This window comes from Dermacentor albipictus, chromosome 1 (assembly GCF_038994185.2).
Source record: "Dermacentor albipictus isolate Rhodes 1998 colony chromosome 1, USDA_Dalb.pri_finalv2, whole genome shotgun sequence".
NCBI classification, from domain to species: domain Eukaryota; kingdom Metazoa; phylum Arthropoda; class Arachnida; order Ixodida; family Ixodidae; genus Dermacentor; species Dermacentor albipictus.
The window spans coordinates 299,558,575-299,581,093 of record NC_091821.1 but is presented as its reverse complement, the minus strand read 5'-3'; the positions used below and the strand labels follow the sequence as shown (position 1 = coordinate 299,581,093).

Here is a 22,519-nt window from a genome sequence, read left to right as displayed (position 1 = left end):
CTTTGAAAAAAATAAACATTAGAATTTCTATCTGTTGAGATACAGAACTTCACTAGGGGTCAGCACGATAGAGGGGTCACTACCACACACACTAACCAGTTTTCTAGTGAAATCTGCTTCTATAGTTTCCCGGATGACCTGTCTCACTAAAGCTTCCGTACCTTCAAAGAGGGGCATGCAGCCGCAGTCCCAGCAATGGATGCCGAAGTGGCCTTGAACAGTGTTATGGACGTTGTTATCGTGCTCTCCTAAATGATTGTTTAGGCGCCTGCCTGTCTGTCCAACAAAGTCAAATGAGATATTGTGAAGCTTTGCCTCCTTAACAGCCTCAATAAATATTGCTCACAAGAGATGCAACATAGCGTTGCTGCACAGGCTGATTGCCTTTCTTGGGTTGGCTACCCTTTGGCCTTAATTTGAGCCATAGCAGAACAGCTTCTGAAGTGCACAAAACATGATGAGCACGCTCGGTCAAGGAACCAGCCGGTTGAAAGACACAGGTTTGCAGTGCTACCGTATGTTCATGATGTCTCCCATAGGCTAAAAAAGATTAGGGGGCCTGCAGAAATCACAGTCCTTTTCTCAGCCCCGGAAAAGCTGGCAAGGCTCTGTAAGTGTGTAAACGCGCCTAAATCACATCAGAGTTGTTGCTCTGCCGACCACAGAAAACGTTTTGCGATGTGTGCAATGAATGTGGTTTCCCAAATTCCCATTTTGAGGCAGTAAATATATTGGACAGATAGGCATGCGCCTAAATGATCGTTTAAGAGAGCACTATAACAACGTCCATAACACTGTTCAAGGCCACTTGGGCATTCATTGCCGGGACTGCGGCTGCATGCCCCTCTTTAAGATATGGAAGTTTTAGCGAGACACAGCTCACCCGGTAAATTATTGAAGCTGATTTCGCCAGAAAACTGGGTAGTGTGTGCGTTAGTGCCCCCTCTATCACGCTGACCCCTAGTGAAATTTTGTATCTACAGATAGAAACAGATAGAAACAGATAGATAAAGACAGATAGACAGATAGACAGACAGATAGATAGACAGATAGATAAACAGATAGAAATTGTGATGTTTTTTTTTTCAAGTATCCATGTTCTTTTTACAATGACTTGCTGTTAGAAGACCCCTTGTGTCTGGCTTTCATTTTCTGCGCATGATCCCTCTGTGTATACACATACGATGTGGCAACGCAATAAAATATTGTTGAAAGTCAGTGGAGTGTGTCTCTCGCAGTCCTTGTCCTTCACGCTGTACGTCATTTTTTATACTGAATAGCCAATATTGATTCAAAATTAGAAAAATATAGTACACATCTGAGCTGCAAAAATGCAAGTGATGCAGCAAATGGCCTTTAGCTTTCCAAAAGAAAAAGAAATGTTCACGGTTAACCACGAGGTGCAGGGACTCCATTCTCTGAGCATCTTGACCAATAAATGCAGCGCATGGCATTGCTGGAATCTTGCAGCCTGCATTAGCACAATAAGAAGAGAATCATGAGAATTCAGTCCGTGCAATTACACATGTACATTGCGGAAAATTTGATAAAGCAACAAGCTCCTCAAAGTAACAAACTTAATTAATGTGACTGGGCAGAATGCACCGCTCAGGCAACTGGGCAAGACAAGTGAAAGGTAGGAGAAGTTTCTATTTTGCAAATTAAGGAATTGCATGTTACTGTGAATGCTAAACCACTATGTCATTGTGAACACAAGGCACATACAGCAGCAAAAACATAAATTTACAGTAGCCTTTTCACCATAGAAAATAAGAGTGAATAAAGTTTAAAGACTACTAATGACATCTCTCAACAACAGACATTTGTCCAAGAGTGTGTATGTTACCTTAATACAAAATTGACATTATGAAATCTGCAATATATCTGCATTACACTTTATAAGTACTGCAGGTGAGAAGCTTACGGGATATTGCACATTAAGAGTGAAATGCACAAGGCATTAAAAATGACTGTTTTTACACAACATTATTACACTAGGAGACAAAGAGAACTGTTTTACAGAGAGTGCACACAAAATGAAAATGAGGGAATCCCCATTGGCATTCTCATTTGCCCTGCAATACATGCATCCAGCCCAACAATATCCAACTCTCCAATGCAGTTTATTAGACACTTTCTGAATCCTAAAATTTATCGTGTATTTCTTATTTACTAATTTAGTAAGAATGGGCATTTTGGCATACTTTCCTCGAAAATTTAGCATGTGTTGTCAACTATTTTTCTTAGAGCACGCCCCCTTCTTTCAATGGGTTAGCTTGGCAATGCACTGACAAGTAGTATTCCCTTATTTAAGCTTATGATCCTTCCTCATGCTCCCACTTCATGCTCTAAACTGTGATGCCACTCCGATGCAGTTTATGTTAATCTGTGACTATTTACATGGTCCTTCTTTCTGTAGCCTCTCAACTAGAGCCTGAAATTTCTGGTCTCCTAGAACAATCGTGTTTCTTGCCCAAAACATATTGCACGGTTACCCCTCATAGGGGGGGGGGGGGGTACTGTATATGAGTTTTCACATATTCAATGAACCTGAGACAACCATTTCTCATCCTGTGTTGCTACTATCCGCATGAGTCACAATGGTTGTAAATTGGCTACCTGCCCTCTCTCGCTTAAAAGTACATTTTGCATGTGAAAAATAACCACAAGCATCACATTTCATTGAATGAGTGCTCCTGTGCATGTTTTTTTTCCGTCCTGTAATGGCTAAGTTCAACATGGTCAAGTTGTTTGAAAACTGTCTAGCCTCAACCAATACTTTGTGTAGTTTCAAAATTATGATACATTCATTTTTCAAAACTTGTCCCAAATTAAGCATGAGACATTTTCATGATGCAAATGAGGTAAGGTTGTGCTCAGAGACTATGATAGGCCTGCTATATCCTGCAAAACTATGTGAAATGAAATATGCTTGCAATTTTCGTGAGCAGCTAGCCCAGTATAATTAGGCACATTACCTGCGGAAACGTTTTTTTAACGCTCCCGAGAGGTCCTGGTTTCTTGTAATCTCTTCAAATCCCTAGCAGTCTAGATTGCAATCCGGTGCATTTTGATTTTGATATTGTATTCAAAATAAAAACAGCTGAAATTTTAAGGTTTTGATAATTATATGGGAATAAATTAAAGGTAGAAGAGTGTAATGCAATGAGCAAATAACAAGCTCATTGCAGAGAGTAAACAAATATTCCTTTCCTGCAAATAAATCGGTAGCAGGAAGGTCATACGAAATTAGCAGTTAATGCACAATAAAGAATATGATGCTACAATGCCCCGGCATTCTGTGAATATTCTTGCACAAAGAAAATCCTCATTATGAAAGACCATCAAGAAAATGCAAATGTATACTTTGGATCAGCAGTCATACCTGCAGTATGCACTGTACCATCGGCAATATTTACAACCACCGACAACTGCACATCATATCAAGCTTAGGCGGCCAAGGAGCCCAAGTTTTAAATTATAACTTGACTTATTATATTACACTACACAACTATATCTACTTACAATGTTGTCTTCTCAACCGCTTTCAAGAAGACGTTAACCATCTGTCTGAAGGCGAAAGCAAGTGGCTTGCTCTTGATGGGGGGCGCCAAGGCTGGGCATTGTGAAATCGCTGCTACCATCTGCATGACCTGCGAGAAACAACGCTCTAAGTACAAGATAAACAAATGCTATTAGAGCAAAAGACAAGATCATTGGCAATGAGCCTCGTTTTGGTTTGCACAAGCCAAGAATATGGACTTTGTGCTGCTTACTGAAGAAGAAGCAAGCCTCCTTCCAAATGTTGCAGTCATGCATTAAAATTGTCACACAGCTGCATGCTTGTACGCTGCTGTCGCCAGTACGCCAGTATGCTTTGAAGTTTATTATTTCAAGTTAAATTGATTATTGTGTTTTCTTCCAATTCTTGGCAAACAGACCAGCAATGAAATAGCTCACTTACACACATACTCCCTTTTGAGGAGAGAATTCACACACACGCACGCACGCATGGGCGCACACACACACGCGCGCACACACACGCACTTTAGAAGAGTTAACTGCTGGGCTAGTTGGTGTTCTTGCATACTGGAAAGATTTTGGCGCAAAATCTTTCCAGTATACCCACACGCACACATGCTTCTACCACATGAGCAGCTTCCTGTGCTTGACACACATACATTTTTTTTTATCCTGTGTCACTCCTACTGCTAAGGCATAAAAAATCCTTTGTGTTACCAACCCCAAACTCCTCAACCTACACCTCCAGCTTAAACACTTTCTCGAGAGCCAGGGCAGGCTTTCTAGCTTCCCCAGTGCTCCAAACTGTAGTTACGAATTTCAATAGGGCTATAGGCGACAGCTCTTGAAGGGCATGCAAATTACCCGGAGACCTAAAGCTTATATATGATACCTCTAAAGCACAACACTTCAAATTTTCAATATTCATTAAAGCTCCTGAAGACAATTGCTATATACGTAGAACGTCTCGAATAACCTGCCGCTAACAATTTCAGCGGTTCTCTGCATCAAAAGAAATGTGGGCTAATGGGAAATCCACGTCTTTAAGATCGGAATTATTGTAATGGCGAAACACACTACCAGATTTCCTAATCATTTATTTATGCTCTGGATGTAACGTTCCTTTCACAAGAAAAAACAAGGATATCGATTCGTCAGGGCATGGGAGGGAAAAGGACGAAGCGTATACTTGGCGCCTTCCCACTGGTCCTCCCGAGAAACGGCGCCTCATACAGCAGTTGTCCAGGGTGGCTTGAAACCAAACTCGGCTTTCAGGCGGGAACACTCGCTGCACCAAATTGGAAGAGTTTTATTGCGAGTAAAACTCTACCGGCCTCATGCAATACATACGCACGCACACAAAACGCATCCACACGCACACACAAGTATACGCACTCTCAAAGCGCAGACACAAAAGCGCGCACGCGCACATTGATGAACACAAACAAGCACACATACATGCATGCAGGCAGACACGCTAACACGTGCACGCACACACATCGACCCACAGACAACACACTCACAAAACACGTACGCACTAGACACGCGCAAACACGCCGGCCCATACAAACCGGCATGTACTGAACGCACGCGCGCGCGCGCGCGCGCGCTCACACACACACGCACACACACACACACACACAAAGCGAGCTGAGCTGACCGCACACACGCACGCACACACAAAGCGAGCTGAGCTGAGCGCACACACAAATCAAGCCGAGCGCGAGCACGCGCACACGCACAGGCAAAGCGAGCCGATAAAATGCTGAAGGCGTCCGGCAAGCAGCAACAGCAGCACGCGACCGCATCAGGGAGAACCAATACCGCGCCGGTTCCTTCGAAAGGTGGCTAAGCCAGTCCTTTTCTACGCGACGCAAAAGTGGTCGACCACATTTAACTGAAGTGCGAGCGACCGCATTACAAGCAGCCGCGCTGAACGCACAAGACAATCACATCAATGAACATTCAAGCGCTGAGAAACAAAGCGTAACTATGCAGGCGCACCACGCCCGATGTAAATTTGACAAACATTAGTCACACGGGACGGGATCGAGGTAGTTAACTTGCCCTAGTAGGAGTGCAGCTGCTCTTGCTCTTACATTAGCGAATTATGAATTATGCTACGAGATCACAGTGAGATAATTCTAAAGCGAACAAAACAAATACCAAATAAACGGGCACTTGCCTGAAAGTTTCCATCATGCCAGTACTATCGACCGGGCAGGTTGCAACTTCTCGTTTCAGCCTTCGTGGATCCATCTTCCAGTGCGTACGAACGCTTTGCTTTGAAGTGCGGCACGAGTAATACACAAAGCATGGGCCACATCTTTTTCTACCCCGCGCGCAAAACTAATCACACGTTTAAAATTACTTCGCACAGCGCGCGACGCGAACGCACGCGAAAACGAGCATGATGGCGCAGCTTCCGCCTTCCCGTCCTGCCGCGCGCCGAAGTGATGGTACAGCGTCGGCCGTCACTTCCGGTCGCTTTTCATTGGGCATGGGGCTGCCGCGCAAATTGAACGTTTATTCTGACAGGTTTGCTTGCTCGCATGGCCGCCTGTTTGCTGCTGCTTCGTTGTGGTCTCTAACTAGAGCGGTGAGGCGGGTAGTTGCTACTACGTTTTGTGCCGGGCATTTTATTTTGGGGTGGGGGGCGCAGTCTGTGCTGCATCACTGAGGGTACAGTACACAAATCGGGACCGTGAGCGAGACGATCGGCGCTCTTCTGCAGGTGCAATTAGATTATTCGCTGCGTCCGAACGAAGCAACTTTGCGAGGTCACAGCGTAGTTTCAGCGATATCATGGCTCGATAAAGACGCTCACATCTTGGTCGTGTGACAGCGACGCGTAAACATTCATGAGGAGACTGAAGACTGCGTTTGCAAGTGCGTATGCTCTGGATAAGAAATTACAGCGTTGACGACACCAGCCCTTAATATATAGGCTCAGCCTTACAAGCTGTATTTGAGGGTGCACTTAGAAAGCAGATCAGTAGCTTAGTAAACCTCTGAATGAATTAGGCAAGGTACGTGGAAATTCGGGTTTGAGAACTTCCAACGTGATCTCGCCTCTATAAGTCTTCTTTATGGATTCACCATGCAAATTGTACGTTGATGCCATTGTACAGCAGAGGTTCGTCCAACAGCACGTCCCTGTTTGTTCAGCAATGTATCCAAACAGCTTCTTCCATTTCACCACTTTTTGTTGGGCTATTAAGGGCACCGAAATATTAGTGCAGAATTGCGCAAGTTGCTCTCGTGTTTTCGCTCTGCTACTGCAGTTTTTCTAGAAGTGTTTAATTGCATGTTAATATTCCTGTGAGCACGAAAAATAATGATAATGGAATTGTAAGTGAAAGGGCGTTGTTTTTCTGGATGATACATTTTTGGAGTGGCCGTCATGCCAGTAACATCACAATCCTTGAAGAAATATCGACAGTCACTTAGGAATGGGAAAACTTAATCGCTTCACGCATCTACACTTGCAATTGTCACGTGACCATGATACGTTAGTTCATACATTGTCACGTGTTCTTCACAATTCTACCTTAATCTCCCGTAATCCACCGTGCTATAGTTTGTACGAACCTTAATGCAATTTATTCCACCCTTATTCACATTATTTCACATTATTTAGCCATAATTGCTCATACTTAACGTTGTTGTATTTACTACCTTCTGTATCACTACTGACGTCATACAAGACGGTGATGACTTCACATTTTATTTATTTATTATATACATTCAAGGCCTAGTAGGCACAACAGAAAGAAGTGGTGAAAGTATGCAATAATTGCAATGCAGCGCAAAAATAGAAAATCAAACCATACGATAATTTGAACGGCGACCTTGAATTAGTGGTGTCACAAATTGAGACTGTGGAGGCGGGAAGGCGGTTGCGTTCAGTGGCTGTTCTTGGCAAAAAGGAAGAATGGCACATCAATTTTGTGTTGATGGTCGATGCGAGACGAGAACTTGGTGTGGTGAAAAGATTTTCTTTGCGAGAAGGGTTAAATTAGCATATTCTATGAAAAAGACAGAGACGAAAGTATTTGCGACGTAACCAAAGGTCAGGTTTACCTAGTGTTCTTTTCATGGACGTGACGCTTGAATGAAGTGAATAATTTGAGAGAATAAAGCGGGCGGCGTGGTTCTGAATGCTTTCAAGGGAAATGACAAGATTGGCATGAGCAGGGTCCCGTATGGATTGTTGTTGCGGAGAACGCCACCTTTCCTACCTCAAAAGGCCATGAAACGCTTTCGCATTAAAAATGCAATACATACACACATTGCTCATTGCGTGGACGTGTACATGTTACTCAGATTTATGCATCAATACGTTCAACACCCTTCAGGCGTCGATTTAACACCCTTCTTTGAGCAAAGTCACACCTTATGTGTGGTATCCACCCTTGTGATAGGGTGCTTTGGCCGAAAAGGGTGCTAGAAGGGTGTGGGCATGGGTGTAAATGCCGAAAGCACCCCTATTAACACCCATAAGGGCGTAAAAATGTTTAGTGTGTAGGTGACATGCTAAAGCGTGGTGTCATTGAACCGTCCGACAGCCCATGGGCATCGCCAGTTGTTTTAGTTAAAAAGAAGGATGGCTCGATCCGCTTCTGCGTGGATTACCGCCGCCTCAACAAAATAACCCGAAAGGATGTTTATCCATTGCCGCGGATCGACGACGCCCTCGACAGCATACAAGGTGCAGAGTTCTTTTCCTCCCTCGATCTACGCTCTGGTTATTGGCAGGTGCCTATGGCTGCAGAAGATAAGCCTAAAACTGCTTTCATCACACCAGATGGCTTATACGAATTTCGTGTAATGCCATTCGGACTTTGCAACGCGCCCGCGGCTTTTGAGCGGATGATGGACACTATTCTTCGAGGCCTCAAATGGAACACGTGCTTGTGTTACTTGGATGATGTAGTAGTGTTCGCACCAGACTTTCCTACTCACCTTCATCGCTTGGAGCAGGTTTTACGCTGTCTCAGTGACGCTGGCCTCCAACTAAATCTGAAAAAATGTCACTTTGGGGCACGCAAGCTGACGATTCTCGGACATGTCGTGTCGAAGGACGGCGTTCTCCCTGATGCCGCTAAGCTCCGTGCTGTTCAAGAATTCCCGAGGCCAACGTCTCTAAAAGACTTGCGCAGTTTCATTGGTCTCTGCTCGTACTTCCGCCGCTTTATTTGAAATTTCGCTTTGATTATGGCACCTCTGACAGAGCTTCTTCGGGGAGACCCCAATCTTTCCGCGTGGTCCCCGACTTGCGATGATGCCTTCGCAACGCTACGTCGCCTGCTCACAACACCACCGATACTGCGCCATTTCGATCCAACTGCTCCCACGGAAATCCATACGGATGCTAGCGGTGTTGGTCTTGGCGCTGTGCTCGCCCAGCGAAAGCCCGGCTGCCAAGAATATGTTGTTGCTTACGCAAGCCGTACTCTGACGAAAGCTGAAGCGAACTATTCCGTCACGGAAAAAGAATGTCTCGCGATCATCTGGGCCATCACAAAATTTCGCCGATACCTGTACGGCCGGTCCTTCGATGTCGTCACCGATCACCACGCACTTTGCTGGTTGTCGTCTCTCAAGGATCCCTGCGGCCGCCTAGCCCGGTGGGCACTGAGGCTCCAAGAGTACGATATCCGGGTTGTCTACCGCTCAGGCAAGAAGCACGCCGATGCCGATGCTCTTTCGCGCTCGCCTGTCCATGCCGACATTGTCAGTGTGTCTGTCCTAAACGACCCACTTCTCCCATTCGCTTCTGTCGACATGGCTTTGGAGCAGCGCAAGGACTTCTGCATTTCGTCTTTGATAGATTACATCTCTAATTCACCTGCACGCCCACCATCCCGAGCGTTACGCCGACAAGCTTCGCACTTCACCATCCGCGACGGAATTGTCTATCGCCGTAACTACAGTTCCGACGGCCGCAAATGGCTGCTTGTAATACCTCGGCAGCTCCGCACTGATGTATGCGCCGCTTTCCACGCCGACCCTCAGTGCGCACACGCTGGTCTCTTCAAGACCTACACCAGACTACGTCATAGGTTTTATTGGCGTGGTATGTACACATTTGTGCACAAGTACATTCGCTCTTGCACAGAATGTCAACGCCGCAAGCCTGATCCTTGCCGCCCTTCTGGACCAATGCAACCTTTGCCATGCCCTTCGCGGCTCTTTGACCGGGTTGGGATAGACCTCTACGGGCCTCTGCCATACACAGCTGCTGGCAATCGCTGGGTCATTCTAGCTGTAGACCACCTCACGAGGTATGCAGAAACGGCCGCTCTACCAGCCGCGACGGCTCGTGACGTTGCTTCCTTCTTGCTTCACCGCTTCGTTCTACGTCACGGCGCTCCCCGCGAACTCCTTAGTGACTGAGGTCGCGTCTTCCTCGCCTACGTCATTCAAGAACTTCTCGCTGAATGCCGCATCATTCATCGCTGTACCAGTGCATATCACCCGCAAACAAACGGATTGACAGAGCGCTTTTACCGAACTCTTGGCGACATGCTTTCAATGTATGTCGCCTCCAACCACACCAACTGGGACCTCATCCTTCCCTATGTCACGTACGCCTACAACACGGCACCCCAGTCAACGACGGGCTTTTCTCCCTTCTTTCTTCTATATGGCCGGGAACCACCCTTTCCCATTGATACTATTCTCCCTTGCCGTCCCGACTTATCAGAGGGTACACCGGCTTCCGAAGCCGCCCGGTATGCAGAAGAATGTCGGCAACTAGCTCGCTCCCTTACAACGCAAGAACAAGCGCTACAGAAATTTCGTCATGACGACGGGCGCCCCCACCACGAGTTTTCGCCTGACGCTCTTGTTTGGTTGTGGGTGCCTCCTACTTCGACACAAGGTGTCTCCTCCAAGTTCGTATCCCGATACCATGGACCTTACCGGGTTCTACGCCAAACTTCTCCTGTGAACTACGCTATCGAACCTCTGACGCCCCCTACGGACCTGCGACGCCGAGGCCGCGAAATTGTGCACGTATATCGGCTCAAGCCGTATCACGAGCCCTTCGTCCTCACCACGCCTTAGGCCTCCTGTGCGGCTCCGTCTTCAGCGAGGGGGGGAAGCTGTAAGGAAGAAGAAGTGCGCCGTGCAGAGCTCCGCAGCCGGATCGCCAATGCCTCTGAAGTGGGGCTTGGGCTAGACGCTGTTCCTGGTTTTGTACCGGCTAAGCCTACACTGTTGCGTCTTCTTGTCCACGTCCTTCGTGTCGTCCACAGCCGTGTCGGACTTCTTTGCCATAATATATATATATATATATATATATATATATATATATATATATATATATATATATATATATATATATATATATTAGTCATATAATGAGAAGCCAACAACACTGACACCAAGTACAACATAGGGGAAATTGCATGTGATTAATAAATGAAATAAAGTAATGATAAATTAATGGAAATTAAAGTGGATGAAAATTAATTTCCATTAATTTATCATTACTTTATTTCATTTATTAATCACATGCAATTTCCCCTATGTTGTACTTGGTGTCAGTGTTGTTGGCTTCTCATTATATGACTAATAAATATCGGGTCCCTCGGTTAACCCCCTTTCTTCTCGTTTATATATATATATATATATATATATATATATATATATATATATATATATATATATATATATATATATATATATGTGAAGGAGAAGAAAGGGGGTTAACCGAGGGGCCCGATGTTTATTAGTCATATCATAAGAAGCCAACAAACACTGACACCAAGGACAACATAGGGGAAATTACTTGTGCTTAATAAATGAAATAAGGAAACGATAAAGTAATGGAATTTAAAGTGGATGAAAAAACAACTTGCCGCAGGTGGGAACCGAACCCACAACCTTCGCATTTCGCGTGCGATGCTCTACCAATTGAGCTACCGCGGCGTCGCTTTCCCATCCACTTTCTTGGGTATTTATGTATCCTAGTAGAACCCTGGGAGTGTTAGCCAGCGCCACCACTCACAGACCTTGGCGGCGGACGTGGAACGTCTTCCTTGCCGCAGGCGTCACGAGAACGTGATCTTTTAGGGTGAAGGCAACTGGTCAATAAACCCACATATGCTACCTGAAGGCATCAATGTTGCCGGATTCGAGACCCTCGTTATGTAATGAAGGAGAAGAAAGGGGGTTAACCGAGGGGCCCGATGTTTATTAGTCATATCATAAGAAGCCAACAAACACTGACACCAAGGACAACATAGGGGAAATTACTTGTTCGGTTCCCACCTGCGGCAAGTTGTTTTTTCATCCACTTTAAATTCCATTACTTTATCGTTTCCTTATTTCATTTATTAAGCACAAGTAATTTCCCCTATGTTTTCCTTGGTGTCAGTGTTTGTTGGCTTCTTATGATATGACTAATAAACATCGGGCCCCTCGGTTAACCCCCTTTCTTCTCCTTCATTACATAACGAGGGTCTCGAATCCGGCAACATTGATGCCTTCAGGTAGCATATGTGGGTTTATTGACCAGTTGCCTTCACCCTAAAAGATCACGTTCTCGTGACGCCTGCGGCAAGAAAGACGTTCCACGTCCGCCGCCAAGGTCTGTGGGTGGTGGCGCTGGCTAACACTCCCAGGGTTCTACTAGGATACATAAATACCCAAGAAAGTGGATGGGAAAGCGACGCCGCGGTAGCTCAATTGGTAGAGCATCGCACGCGAAATGCGAAGGTTATGGGTTCGGTTCCCACCTGCGGCAAGTTGTTTTTTCATCCACTTTAAATTCCATTACTTTATCGTTTCCTTATTTCATTTATTAAGCACAAGTAATTTCCCCTATGTTGTCCTTGGTGTCAGTGTTTGTTGGCTTCTTATGATATGACTATATATACATATATATATATATATATATATATATATATATATATATATATATATATATATATATATATATATATATATATATATTGGCCGCGAGCTCCACCAGTGGAAAAGCTGGTGCTACCGTCGGTGTGACGTTGCATGAGGGATCACGTGGACACAACGGCCGCGTCGGCTGCATTGGTAGTGCCGAAGCGAGCTGAAACCGAAAGTTTAAAGTCCCACCTGTGCCACGGTACTGATTAAGTGGTGAGGCTTTACCGCTTTGAGTGTCAACTTCACATCTGAAACTACTATAATAGGTAGTGGCTGCCTTTGGAGGCGTGCACCATGGTAGGCTACTACTGCTCGGTGCCGCAGTGCCGGACGTACGCAACGGAGCTCGGTATCAAGCCTTATTCACACTTGGCGCAGTGCAAGAAGCTGCGTGAAGCTTGAGTAAAATTCTTGCTTCGGCTAGTTGGTTCATGCTTGAATTAGCAAAGGCAAGGCGCAAAAGACCCGGACTCAAGAAGAAGAATACAAACGACAGGACCGACGCCACTCACAACTAAGTTTATTTCCGCAACAAGCCTGCCTTATGTAGGTTAACCCATTAGGGACTGGTTTCTTTTTTTCTATTGCTATCTTGAAATAAATCTAATATATTAACTTACCTTTACACTAATAAATCACATGCGAAAAATTATTACTCTTGCCGAATTAGTTTTTGAAACATAGCCCGTGACCATATGGTCACACTGGGCCCTTACGCTACAGCAAAATACGCGAAGTCAAAAACATATCTTTCATGCCATAAAACGTCGCAAGAAACATACATAGCGAATAGGCGAGCACTTATTTAGTGTGATATGGTTGAAATCATGCAATACACATGGTGACGTCATACTTTGTGCGTTTGTGTGCACCGCATTGTCGCAATTATCTCATGCACACCTCCACCTCTTGCCATTAGACTTGGTCATGCCGTGTACCAGTCAGGACATCACCAGTCTTTCGAATTCTGCATTGACCAGGTCCTCTAGGCTTATTGTCCCATCCCATCAGGTAGCTTTGTGCAATTTACCTGCGGAATTCCACCTGCGTGACGTTGAACCCTGTGCTACGAATGAGCGTCCAAGTGGTGCTGATAGATACATCACAAAGTGAAAATCAGCCACCACCACTTTTTGCCACGGACCGCAATCATGTAGGCGCCTACATTTGCATCCATCGGGGCCGTACTTCCCATAAATCTTGTACTGAGCAACAGTGTTTGGACGGGCCACCTTGATTCGCTTCTTCTGAACACGAGAGTACCTGTCTGCAGATGACATTGGCTCTACGCCGTGAATCGTGCTTACGATCGTTACTACAGAATTGTCCATCCAGCGGACAACAATTATCCCATTGTCGCTCAGCACGGGCTCTTCGTGCCCGCGAGGTTGTCGCTTGACGAATTCTGGTCGAGCGATAGGGCATTCTTTGGGAACACGGTTCTACTTCACTGTGCCCGTGCCTTCGTAGCCCTGTGCCTTGAGATGCCTTAGTGGCTGCATGCTTGTGAATAAATTATCAAAATAAAAAAAGAAAGGAAGGTCGTGCGTCTCTGCTGCGAGTTCATCCACCATTCGGAGAAGTGGCGCCGCTGCATTTCCGAAGTCCTTTTCATGTTTTTCATATGCTCCAGGATCCCCTGCCTGCCTTGATAGACGTTGAAGTTTGCAAGGTATCCGTTCTTGGCATTTAGGCACCATACTTCATGCCCGAAGCGGATAAGCTTTCCGCGTATGAAATGTTTACAGCCATGACGACCATAATGCTCAATCATACTTTCGTCATAGCTCAGGTGACGCACAGGTCGAAAGTGTTCCAGAAACCTTGTTTTAAATAGTGCCATCAATGGACGCAACTTTGCCAACTTGTCACTAAGTGTTAGGCTTGCATTTCGCTCAGTGCAGGAATCGCATTATCTGTACGAAGCGATTTCTTCGCATAGCATTGTAGGCCATCGTGTTGCGCATATCCGCGCCGCTGTCCCAATAGCACTTTTTATCTGGCAAGCGGTTATAGCCGTGCAAAACAAGTACTCCAAGAAAAATTATCTTAATTCTTCTTTGGTAACCTCCGGATCAGGCATATTCAATATAACGCACACTTTCTTGTTTTTTCGACTAGCAGCTCCATGACGGCTTCGTCAAAAAAGAGTTCGAACAACTCAACAGGTGAAAAGTCCATGTAAGCAACAAAGTTTGGGTCGGGAAATATACCAAGGCTCTTCTGGAGATCACCCTTCGTCCACTTAGAAGCAGTGGATAATTTCGCAGGAATGGCCGCATCAAGTACAGCAGAAGAAACGTCTGATGTTCCGTCACTTTGGCCCGCCGGGGTCGTTGGGGTGCGACTCGCATCCACCAATGCAGCGTCCGTCAGAGAAAACAGTTTCAGCGCCGGCTCATAGCTGCCGCCCACTTAGATTGTCAATGAGCCCGTCTGAGTCTTCATCGGCCGAGTCTTCATCCAAATAGGTACTAGCCTCTGGCGGCTCGATATAAATCACTGACACGTCGTCCTCTTCCTCTTCGATTATCTTCGCTATTTCTTCCAAAATGTACCTATTCAGGCAATAAAATAACAAATAACCACTGCGGGAACGCGCCAGCAGCCGTGCAAGAGATGAGAATGCAGTTAAAAAAATAAGAAGTTAGGTATACTAAAGGCCCAGCGTGACCATATGGCAACGCACAAGATAACGTACTCGTTCATGGATAAATCAAACGTAATTCTTTCACAAATGCTCGTCGAAGGTCACATATTCAAGGAGCAATATGGAGGTAACGATATCCGACTATTACTTAAACGAGTAGGGAAAAAAAACACTTAACCCTTGGAGTACAGTAAGCAATTCACCTGGTATATTCTTCCTAGCCAACGGGGACAAAAAACGAGACATAAAAAGTACCGTCTACGCTTCACTATCAAACTATCCACAACATAACAGACTTCAAACGCCTAAGGCCCAGTCAGTGATAAAACCCTCATGACTATGGCAATAATGACCAATGAATCACACGGAAAAAGCATGAATAAAGGCGTCTAAGTACAGCGTCTGCGTAGAAACTAAAATCTCTAATAGACACTCACCTAAAAAATTGATAAAGCATGTGAAGGCGGGAAAAATGAATCATGTGACAAACAATGAAATGTACAGAACAGTTGAACGATAAAGGGTCTAAAGAACAGTGTTTGCGTCAAAAAGGAAAATAAAAGAACGCAACAAAAGCTTAAGAGCCGCTAGAAAATCGTCAACAAATTAAAAACTACTTAAATAAAATGAAGACAGACGTAAAAACCTAAATGAAATCATTCTAACATGAGGCCTAAATGAAACCTTCTAAAAAAGTAGTCTCCTTGTCACTAAGCACAAAGGACGGCCTGCTGACGCATGTGTTTCCCTCTTTCTTCATGAAATAGGCTTCCACAATTTCCTGCTGGAACCTGTCTTTTCGAAAGTTCAAAAATTTAGTTTTGTCAAACTGAGGGCGGCAATTAGTGCAGTCTCTGCATTGCTCTGCAAGGAAACTCCCTTCATTGTTGCGCAGAGTACGACAATGTTCCATTGCACGCTCATTGAAACATTTATCGCTTCATAATCATCTTTTTCATACAGCTGTATCGTTTTCTTGTACACTTCGCACTTTGTTGGTCGAAAAGCAAAACCGGCATGAAGTACTTCGTGGTCGCTGATTTCATTGGGATAATGGATGCATGATAGGCTTTCGGTGTTGTATAGATCTAAGATAGTGGTTGTATCCTGTGAAACGTGCGTTGCTTCAGAAACTTGCTGGGTCATGTTAAATTTGAGGCAGATATCGAGGAAGTTACTGGCTTCGGTTAGTCCTGTCGAAGAACACAAATTGTCAGTGCGCCAAGCTATTTGCGGGAAGTTAAAATCGCCGAATAGTAGTATGCGTGCATTTGGGTAAGCAGCAATAAGCTGGCACATGGTTTGGTTAGGCTGGCTGCAAAATTGGGAAGTAGTGTGGGGAGGTCTGTAACAAACGCTTATTAGTACGGTGTGTGGGGGTGATTGGATAGTCACCCATAATATTTCCAGCTCTGACTGAATATTGATCACTGCACAAGACACTCGCTCGTGGAATGCAATCAGTACACCACCACTGCGCGTAGATGCACGGTCATTGCGGTACACACGAAAGTTCACTAGGTCCGATAGCACTTCAGTATCGCTCACGTCGTCAGTGAGCCACGTCTGGGTAAATATTAGTAGATTATTGCTAGAGGACAATACAATGCTAGATATACGTTCACGTTTTTGAAGAAAACTGCAGATGTTAGCGTAAATTGCAGAAAGTGAAAGAACATCGCTAGAGACAGCATATTCTCGGTTCTTTTCTTCCTTTTTTTGGTGCTTCGTCTGCTATGATAATTCTTTGATGCTGTTTGTACTGTCGTCAAAGACGTAACGCTTTTGGTTCATATACAGAGTTTTGAAACAGACGGAAAATGACTTGTTCTTCCTTTTCTCAAAAGCAATCATTTGTTTACAGTCATTTTGGACTGGGCGCGAGAAATCCTCACCGATGCCATAACTTGTCCCTTTAAGCAACCGGCCATATGACAATATTGCAGTTTTGGTGTTGTGTAATGCAAGCTGTACTATTATGGGCCGGCAGCGACCAGCTGAGGGACGGCCGAGGCGTTGCGCACGCTCTATATCCCTTGGTTTCAAGGTTAACTGTAAATTATCCCGGCAAAGGTCTGCGACCAACTACCCTGTTTCTGCGAATGTTTCCGAGGAGGAGTGGTCGGGGATGCCGTAGAAGATTAGGTTATTCTGCCTCGAACGGTTCTCGGCGTCATCCATACGGGCTTCTAGCTCCGAAATTCGAGAGGCAGTGCGCTCTATGCCAATGCGCATGATTTCATTTTCTTTCCGCAGTGGTACCTATGCCTGATAATGATTTTCGAGATCTGTTAGCCTTTCGTTCAATTTCCTTACTGTTTTGTCAGTATTGCCGAGTTGAGCTTTTAGGCCTCGTATTTCTGCAATTACCTGCGCTTGACCGTTAGTCAGGTTACGCAATTCAGCGAGAAGGGCTTCAGTAGAAGGACCAGGGTTAGATTCAATATATCCAGCTTGGAGTAGTAGCGAGCGCATTACATTAACACATTCAGTAACAATAGTAACACAGTACCGTAGGCTCGGTAGCTGTACCAGGCAATAATTGCTCGTTTATTTTGCAAAAATAACGTAAGGTTCACCAACCTGCATAGCGAGAGTGAACTGATTAGTGGTCCATGCACTGGCACAGTCACCAAGCCCACAGGATTGCGCCGAAGGTGCTTGTTTTTTTATGGCTGGTGGACTCGTTGCTGTCGACGATGATGCGGCAGCCCAAGCTTTGGAGAGTTCCGCTGTCCAGCGTTACCATGCGGCTTAGGCATGAATTGCAGCCTGCCGACAGGTAGGAGCCGGGCAGTGGGTCCGTAGCTTCCAGGATCGGCGAGTCCGCATTCCGATGTTGTTGGCGACGCCGCATGCGCAAGCGCAGGCAGCAGCACGCGCACTGCATAGCGAGAGTGAACTGATTAGTAGTCCGTGCACTGGCAAAGTCACCAAGCCCACCTTGCAGCTATCGAGGACAACGAAACTACCCACGCCGGTGAAGGCAAAGCAGCCCACGGTTCCCAATAACAGCAGATAACGAAACATGAAATGTCATGCAGCGGGCTAAGCTGGCGGCGGGCTGCCGGGCGCGCGCAGAGACAGTCAAAGGTGAGGTAGTTACGAAGTAGTGAGGAGGGAGGGCCAGGGTAGAGGAGTTGGTGGGGAAGAGCTCGGCCACTTGGATCGGCGCGCGGGCGAGCGACAATCTACGAGGCCATGCAAGGGAAACGGATTTTAGGCTTCGCCCTCCTCATAGATAGCGCCAATTCCCTCTGCCACCGAAGCCCGCAAATTTCCCAGGCCAGTCTTCCTCACGGTTCGTGGGCACGTTTCACGACTGCGAAAAAGAACCTACTAATTATTGCAACCGCCGTAGACAATCCTTTTTTTAATAGCCCCGCAGATCAAAAACGAGTTCGGGCTGAACATTGAGGTTCAAGCGGTTCGACAGTACCTCCACGACGCGGGCCTTCACAGCAGGACAGCCGCAAGAAAGCATTTGCATTCGGATCGCCACAAAGCCAACCGTCTACAATTCGCACCATCGCACAAGGACTAGTCTGTGGAGGATTAGGACCAGGAGATGTTCCCAGATGAGAGCACATTTACCACAAAGGGTCACGAGAGACTGAAAGTTTCGTGCAGAGACAATCATCGGTAAGCCTTTGCACCCTAGGGTTCTTGATTTGCGATGCTCTCTCTAAATATGTGGTCCTAAATTCGTTCACTTAGTCCTAGTGTGGTAAGAGTAGAATGAATATTTAACGAAGATAACTCTACGACGAACGTCACATGAGGGTGCGACTACCGATCGTTTAAAGGACATAATATATATTTCAGCGTTTTAAAGTCAGACATCTGTTCTGCAATAAGATTGGCTACCGTTTGGTTGCTGCATGTCATGAATTAACGGCTCGAGCTGCATTCTGAGCGAATGAATAAAAGCTACGTTGCAGTCACGGTGCAGTCCCTGTTCTAGTGACGGGTGCCTACTTCGCTACAGTATACAAGAAAAATGTTTGGATACAGCAGCGATTCGGCTAAACTATTATACCACTTTGTCGCGCGTAAACACAAACTTACATTTCTTTGTTTTAGTTTATGCGGCTTTGATCCCACCTGCTTCAAGCGAACAAGCCTCAGCGGGCGCTGCTCCGTGAATGTGCGGGGTGCCATCACAGCCGAAGGCTTGGGTACGTTTATACGGCTAGGTGAACGCTTCACTATAGCAAATACTGTAGTGTAATTGAGCAGGTTGTCCTGCCCTTTGCTTTGGATGGGCCTTTGAAGGATGGGCTGTTTTATTACCAGCATGATCTTTCTCAAATCCATACTTCACGTTCCGTGAAGCATTTGCTAGAGAATCTTGCATCCGTAGACTTTCGTGGCCAGCAAAAGGAGCGGACACAAATCCAATTGTCTGGGAATTATGAAATCACGCTTGTCACGTCTGCAGATCCATAAAATGAAAAAGCGCAACGCTTTGGGCTGCTGTTCACGCCGAGTGGGACAGGCTTCGCGGCACTGAGCTAGCCACAGACCTGTTGGCCTCTATGCCAAGGCGCATGGAATCCGTCATCCTGGCCGACGGAGACTTCCCCGAATATTTATGCAAAGTATCTTTTTGTCGAGCAAGTCTGCTTCGGGATTTCCTCAGACTTGGTGCCAGCTTGAGCTTTTGTTTCAGTTGTTCTTTATATCTTTCTTAGACCAATTAATTTGCTATGGTCCGGAATTCACGCTTCAGTTCTGTCAAGCACACAAACATCGCGACAGCAAAAAGCGTGCCAAATTGTACTTGCCGGTCATATTGGCAAGAAAATCTTATCATCTGCCAGTCATGTTTGGCACTCGGATCACACACGCTGTGCGATAGCACCAGCCGGAACAAGATTCTAGTTCTACAGTGGCGCCGACTGAAAGCGGAGATTCGCCTAGCGACAGCCAAACCACGTGAGAGTTGGACACGCGTCCTCGCACTAGCGCTGACTGTGCCAAAAGCCACACTTTCCGCGGTTCGCGTTACTTTTCATCACGATAGTACTGTCTGCGCTGTCATCATTACTATACCGTCACCTTCCCTCATTGTCAAATAAAACAGAAGCAGAACAGAAACGAAAATATCGCAGGATAGGGGGCGCACCATCGCACAGCGCGATCAAACCGGATGTGCCCACCTGTAAATGCTGAGGACTGGACGGCGTGCACAATACCTTCAGTTAGGCTTCGGCCACGCGCTCTACTGTTCGCGTTTCTTTCCATCGCCATAGTACGCATTCGGTAATTTTCACAATGAGGGGTACTCCTGTTACATTTAATGAGGTACCGGATTTTTGAAATGTTTAGTGTCGCAAGAGAGAAATAGAGAGAAGGGAGGAAGGAAGGGCAGGGAGGTTAACCAGACTGAGTCCAGTTTGCTACCCTACACGTGGAGAGAGCGATGGCGGAGTGAAAGAGAGAAAGAAGACATGAGTCTACATCACACTTTCACATGCACTAAGCTAGGTGTAGCATGTGTACAGTCGGGCAGTCAAGTCTGTTGCCTTCACGTACTGAAGAAGCGCTCGGATGGCTTTATGGATTGATGAACTGTGAGGCCAGGCGCCCAAGACCTTTGCTTCTCTAAATGGCCTATCGCCCAGTCTATTCAAGGCACACTGGACAGTCTGACGTTGCTTATCGAAGCGAGAACAGTGGCACAGAAGATGGTTAATGGTCTCTTCACAGTTGCACTTAGCGCACATCGGGGGGTCCGCCATTCCAGTCCGATAGTTGTGCAAGTTCGTGAATGCTACTCCTACTCACAGCTGACACAGCAGTGTCGCGTCATGTCATGGAAGGTTTGCCGGTAATTTCAGTTTCAGTGATGGTTCGAGGCTGTAGAATCGATGGTTAGAGTTCTGCGCTGCATGCCACTAACTCAACGTGAAGGTACGCGCGAGACTGCGAAGCACTCTTGCAGCGTCTACTCTGCATTGCGCAAGACCGTGTTCTGTCTGCCAACACTAGGGCTGCATTTGAGAAATGTATTGTTGTATAGAAAACAGCCGTTCTGATAAATTTTGTCCTATGATTAATTTCATCCAACAAGAACAGCCCAAAAAGCAGTTTTATGCTTGTTAATTTGTTAATGCCTGCATATTTGAGGTAAAATTTCTTTGATGATTCTACCTCCCCCACGCCATCCATTGTAATGCCTTTTCGCACAGTGGGTAACAGCTATGCAATAGCGAACAAGCAACTTTTTCAGCACGCAAAGGAGTTCACTATATGTACGTCTATTGGAGCCCTTCTAAATAACAGCTTACGTCCGATGCCATTGTCAGTGGCGCCACTTCTCTTCACGCATGTGCCAACAAAAGCATCGTGAAATAATCAAGTTTTTCTACGTCTTTTTTGTGCCAGTACCTAAACGTGTTAGTGCCAACAATCCTAGGTTTGCTTGCACGACCTTGTTTACTTATTCCCGGCGGCCGTGGCATTTCAACAAAACGCGTAAAGAATGGCGCGCTTCAAATCCGGGCCTCACTTTCCGAATTAGCCGGGACAGGCCGCGACGACCGGGCTCCTTTGGTCTGGGCCGATCCGCCTTTTCATAAACAACCTAAGCAGCTTACGATGAGGTTATCCTCAACATTGGGCAATGTCGCCTAATGCAGCGGCTTGTGAGGTCATTATACAGGGTGTGCAGCTAACTTTAGCCAGAGTTTAAAAATATGCGAATGCCTCGCAGCTGGACGGAACCATTGTAATGCTGCTTGCCGTCGCTTGGAGATACTCGCATTACTTCTTATAATTAGTCTTAACTAATTAATACACTGCTCAAGTATTATAATTAGATGAAAAGCGTTAGTGAGAAAATTGTAGCACGAGACTTGTAGTGAGAACTTATAGACATAAAAAACTCTCGATACAGCTTTCTGCTGCGCAATACGTGGTACTTAAAAGTGTTTTTCCGAGCGTCAAAGAAGCCCGCAAATGCACGCAAAATTGCACGCAAAATGCACGCAAAAGAGCTGCCGTACGACTGGCAGCTCTAGGCACTTTGCGTTTACTCGCGGGCTTCTTTCACACTTGGAAAAACTATCTTATGTAGCACGTATTAAGCAACAGAAAGCTTTATCTGGAGTTTTTCGTGTCGTTCTGCAATTTTCTTATTGACACGTTTCATCGAACTATAATATTTGCGAAGATTATTAATTATTTATGACGAATAATGTATATAGCTAGAATGAAAAAAAATAATCTGAGTATCTTTAAGTGATGGCAAGCATCGTTATCTTGTTTCTGTCCACCTACGTGGCATTGGCATATTTTGAAACTCTGGCTAAATTTTATTGGGACACCCTGTATAATTGACCGCACTGAAATATACCACTTGATCGTGAATAAGATTTTGGCAGAACCCTCGTAAATGTTGCAATATTTTCCCATAAGGTGAAAATTCAC

The 22,519-nt window shown here is 45.7% G+C and overlaps 2 protein-coding genes and 1 long non-coding RNA gene across 5 annotated transcripts in view; 1 reads left to right on the top strand and 2 right to left on the bottom strand.

The window, feature by feature from the left end:
- Nucleotides 1–17,783, bottom strand: part of LOC135916817 (uncharacterized) — a 93,632-nt gene extending 75,849 nt beyond the window's left edge. For all 3 annotated transcript variants that reach the window (XR_011511260.1, XM_070531474.1, XM_070531475.1), the window contains exon 1: nt 17,669–17,783. Coding sequence is in view for 2 of the 3 variants with exons in the window: in XM_070531474.1 (XP_070387575.1) it covers nt 17,669–17,674 (6 nt within the window). In the remaining variant the exon portion in view is untranslated. The remainder of the gene's footprint in view (nt 1–17,668) is intronic.
- The window catches only part of LOC135916807 (parathyroid hormone/parathyroid hormone-related peptide receptor-like), a 972,783-nt gene that overhangs the window by 55,816 nt on the left and 894,448 nt on the right, over nt 1–22,519 (top strand). The window lies entirely within an intron of this gene.
- Nucleotides 1,158–5,965, bottom strand: LOC139057272 (uncharacterized). Its single transcript, XR_011512671.1, has 3 exons — nt 4,712–5,965; nt 3,526–3,653; nt 1,158–1,471 (listed from the first exon to the last, which is right to left on the bottom strand). It is a non-coding gene; the product is annotated as an uncharacterized lncRNA (long non-coding RNA).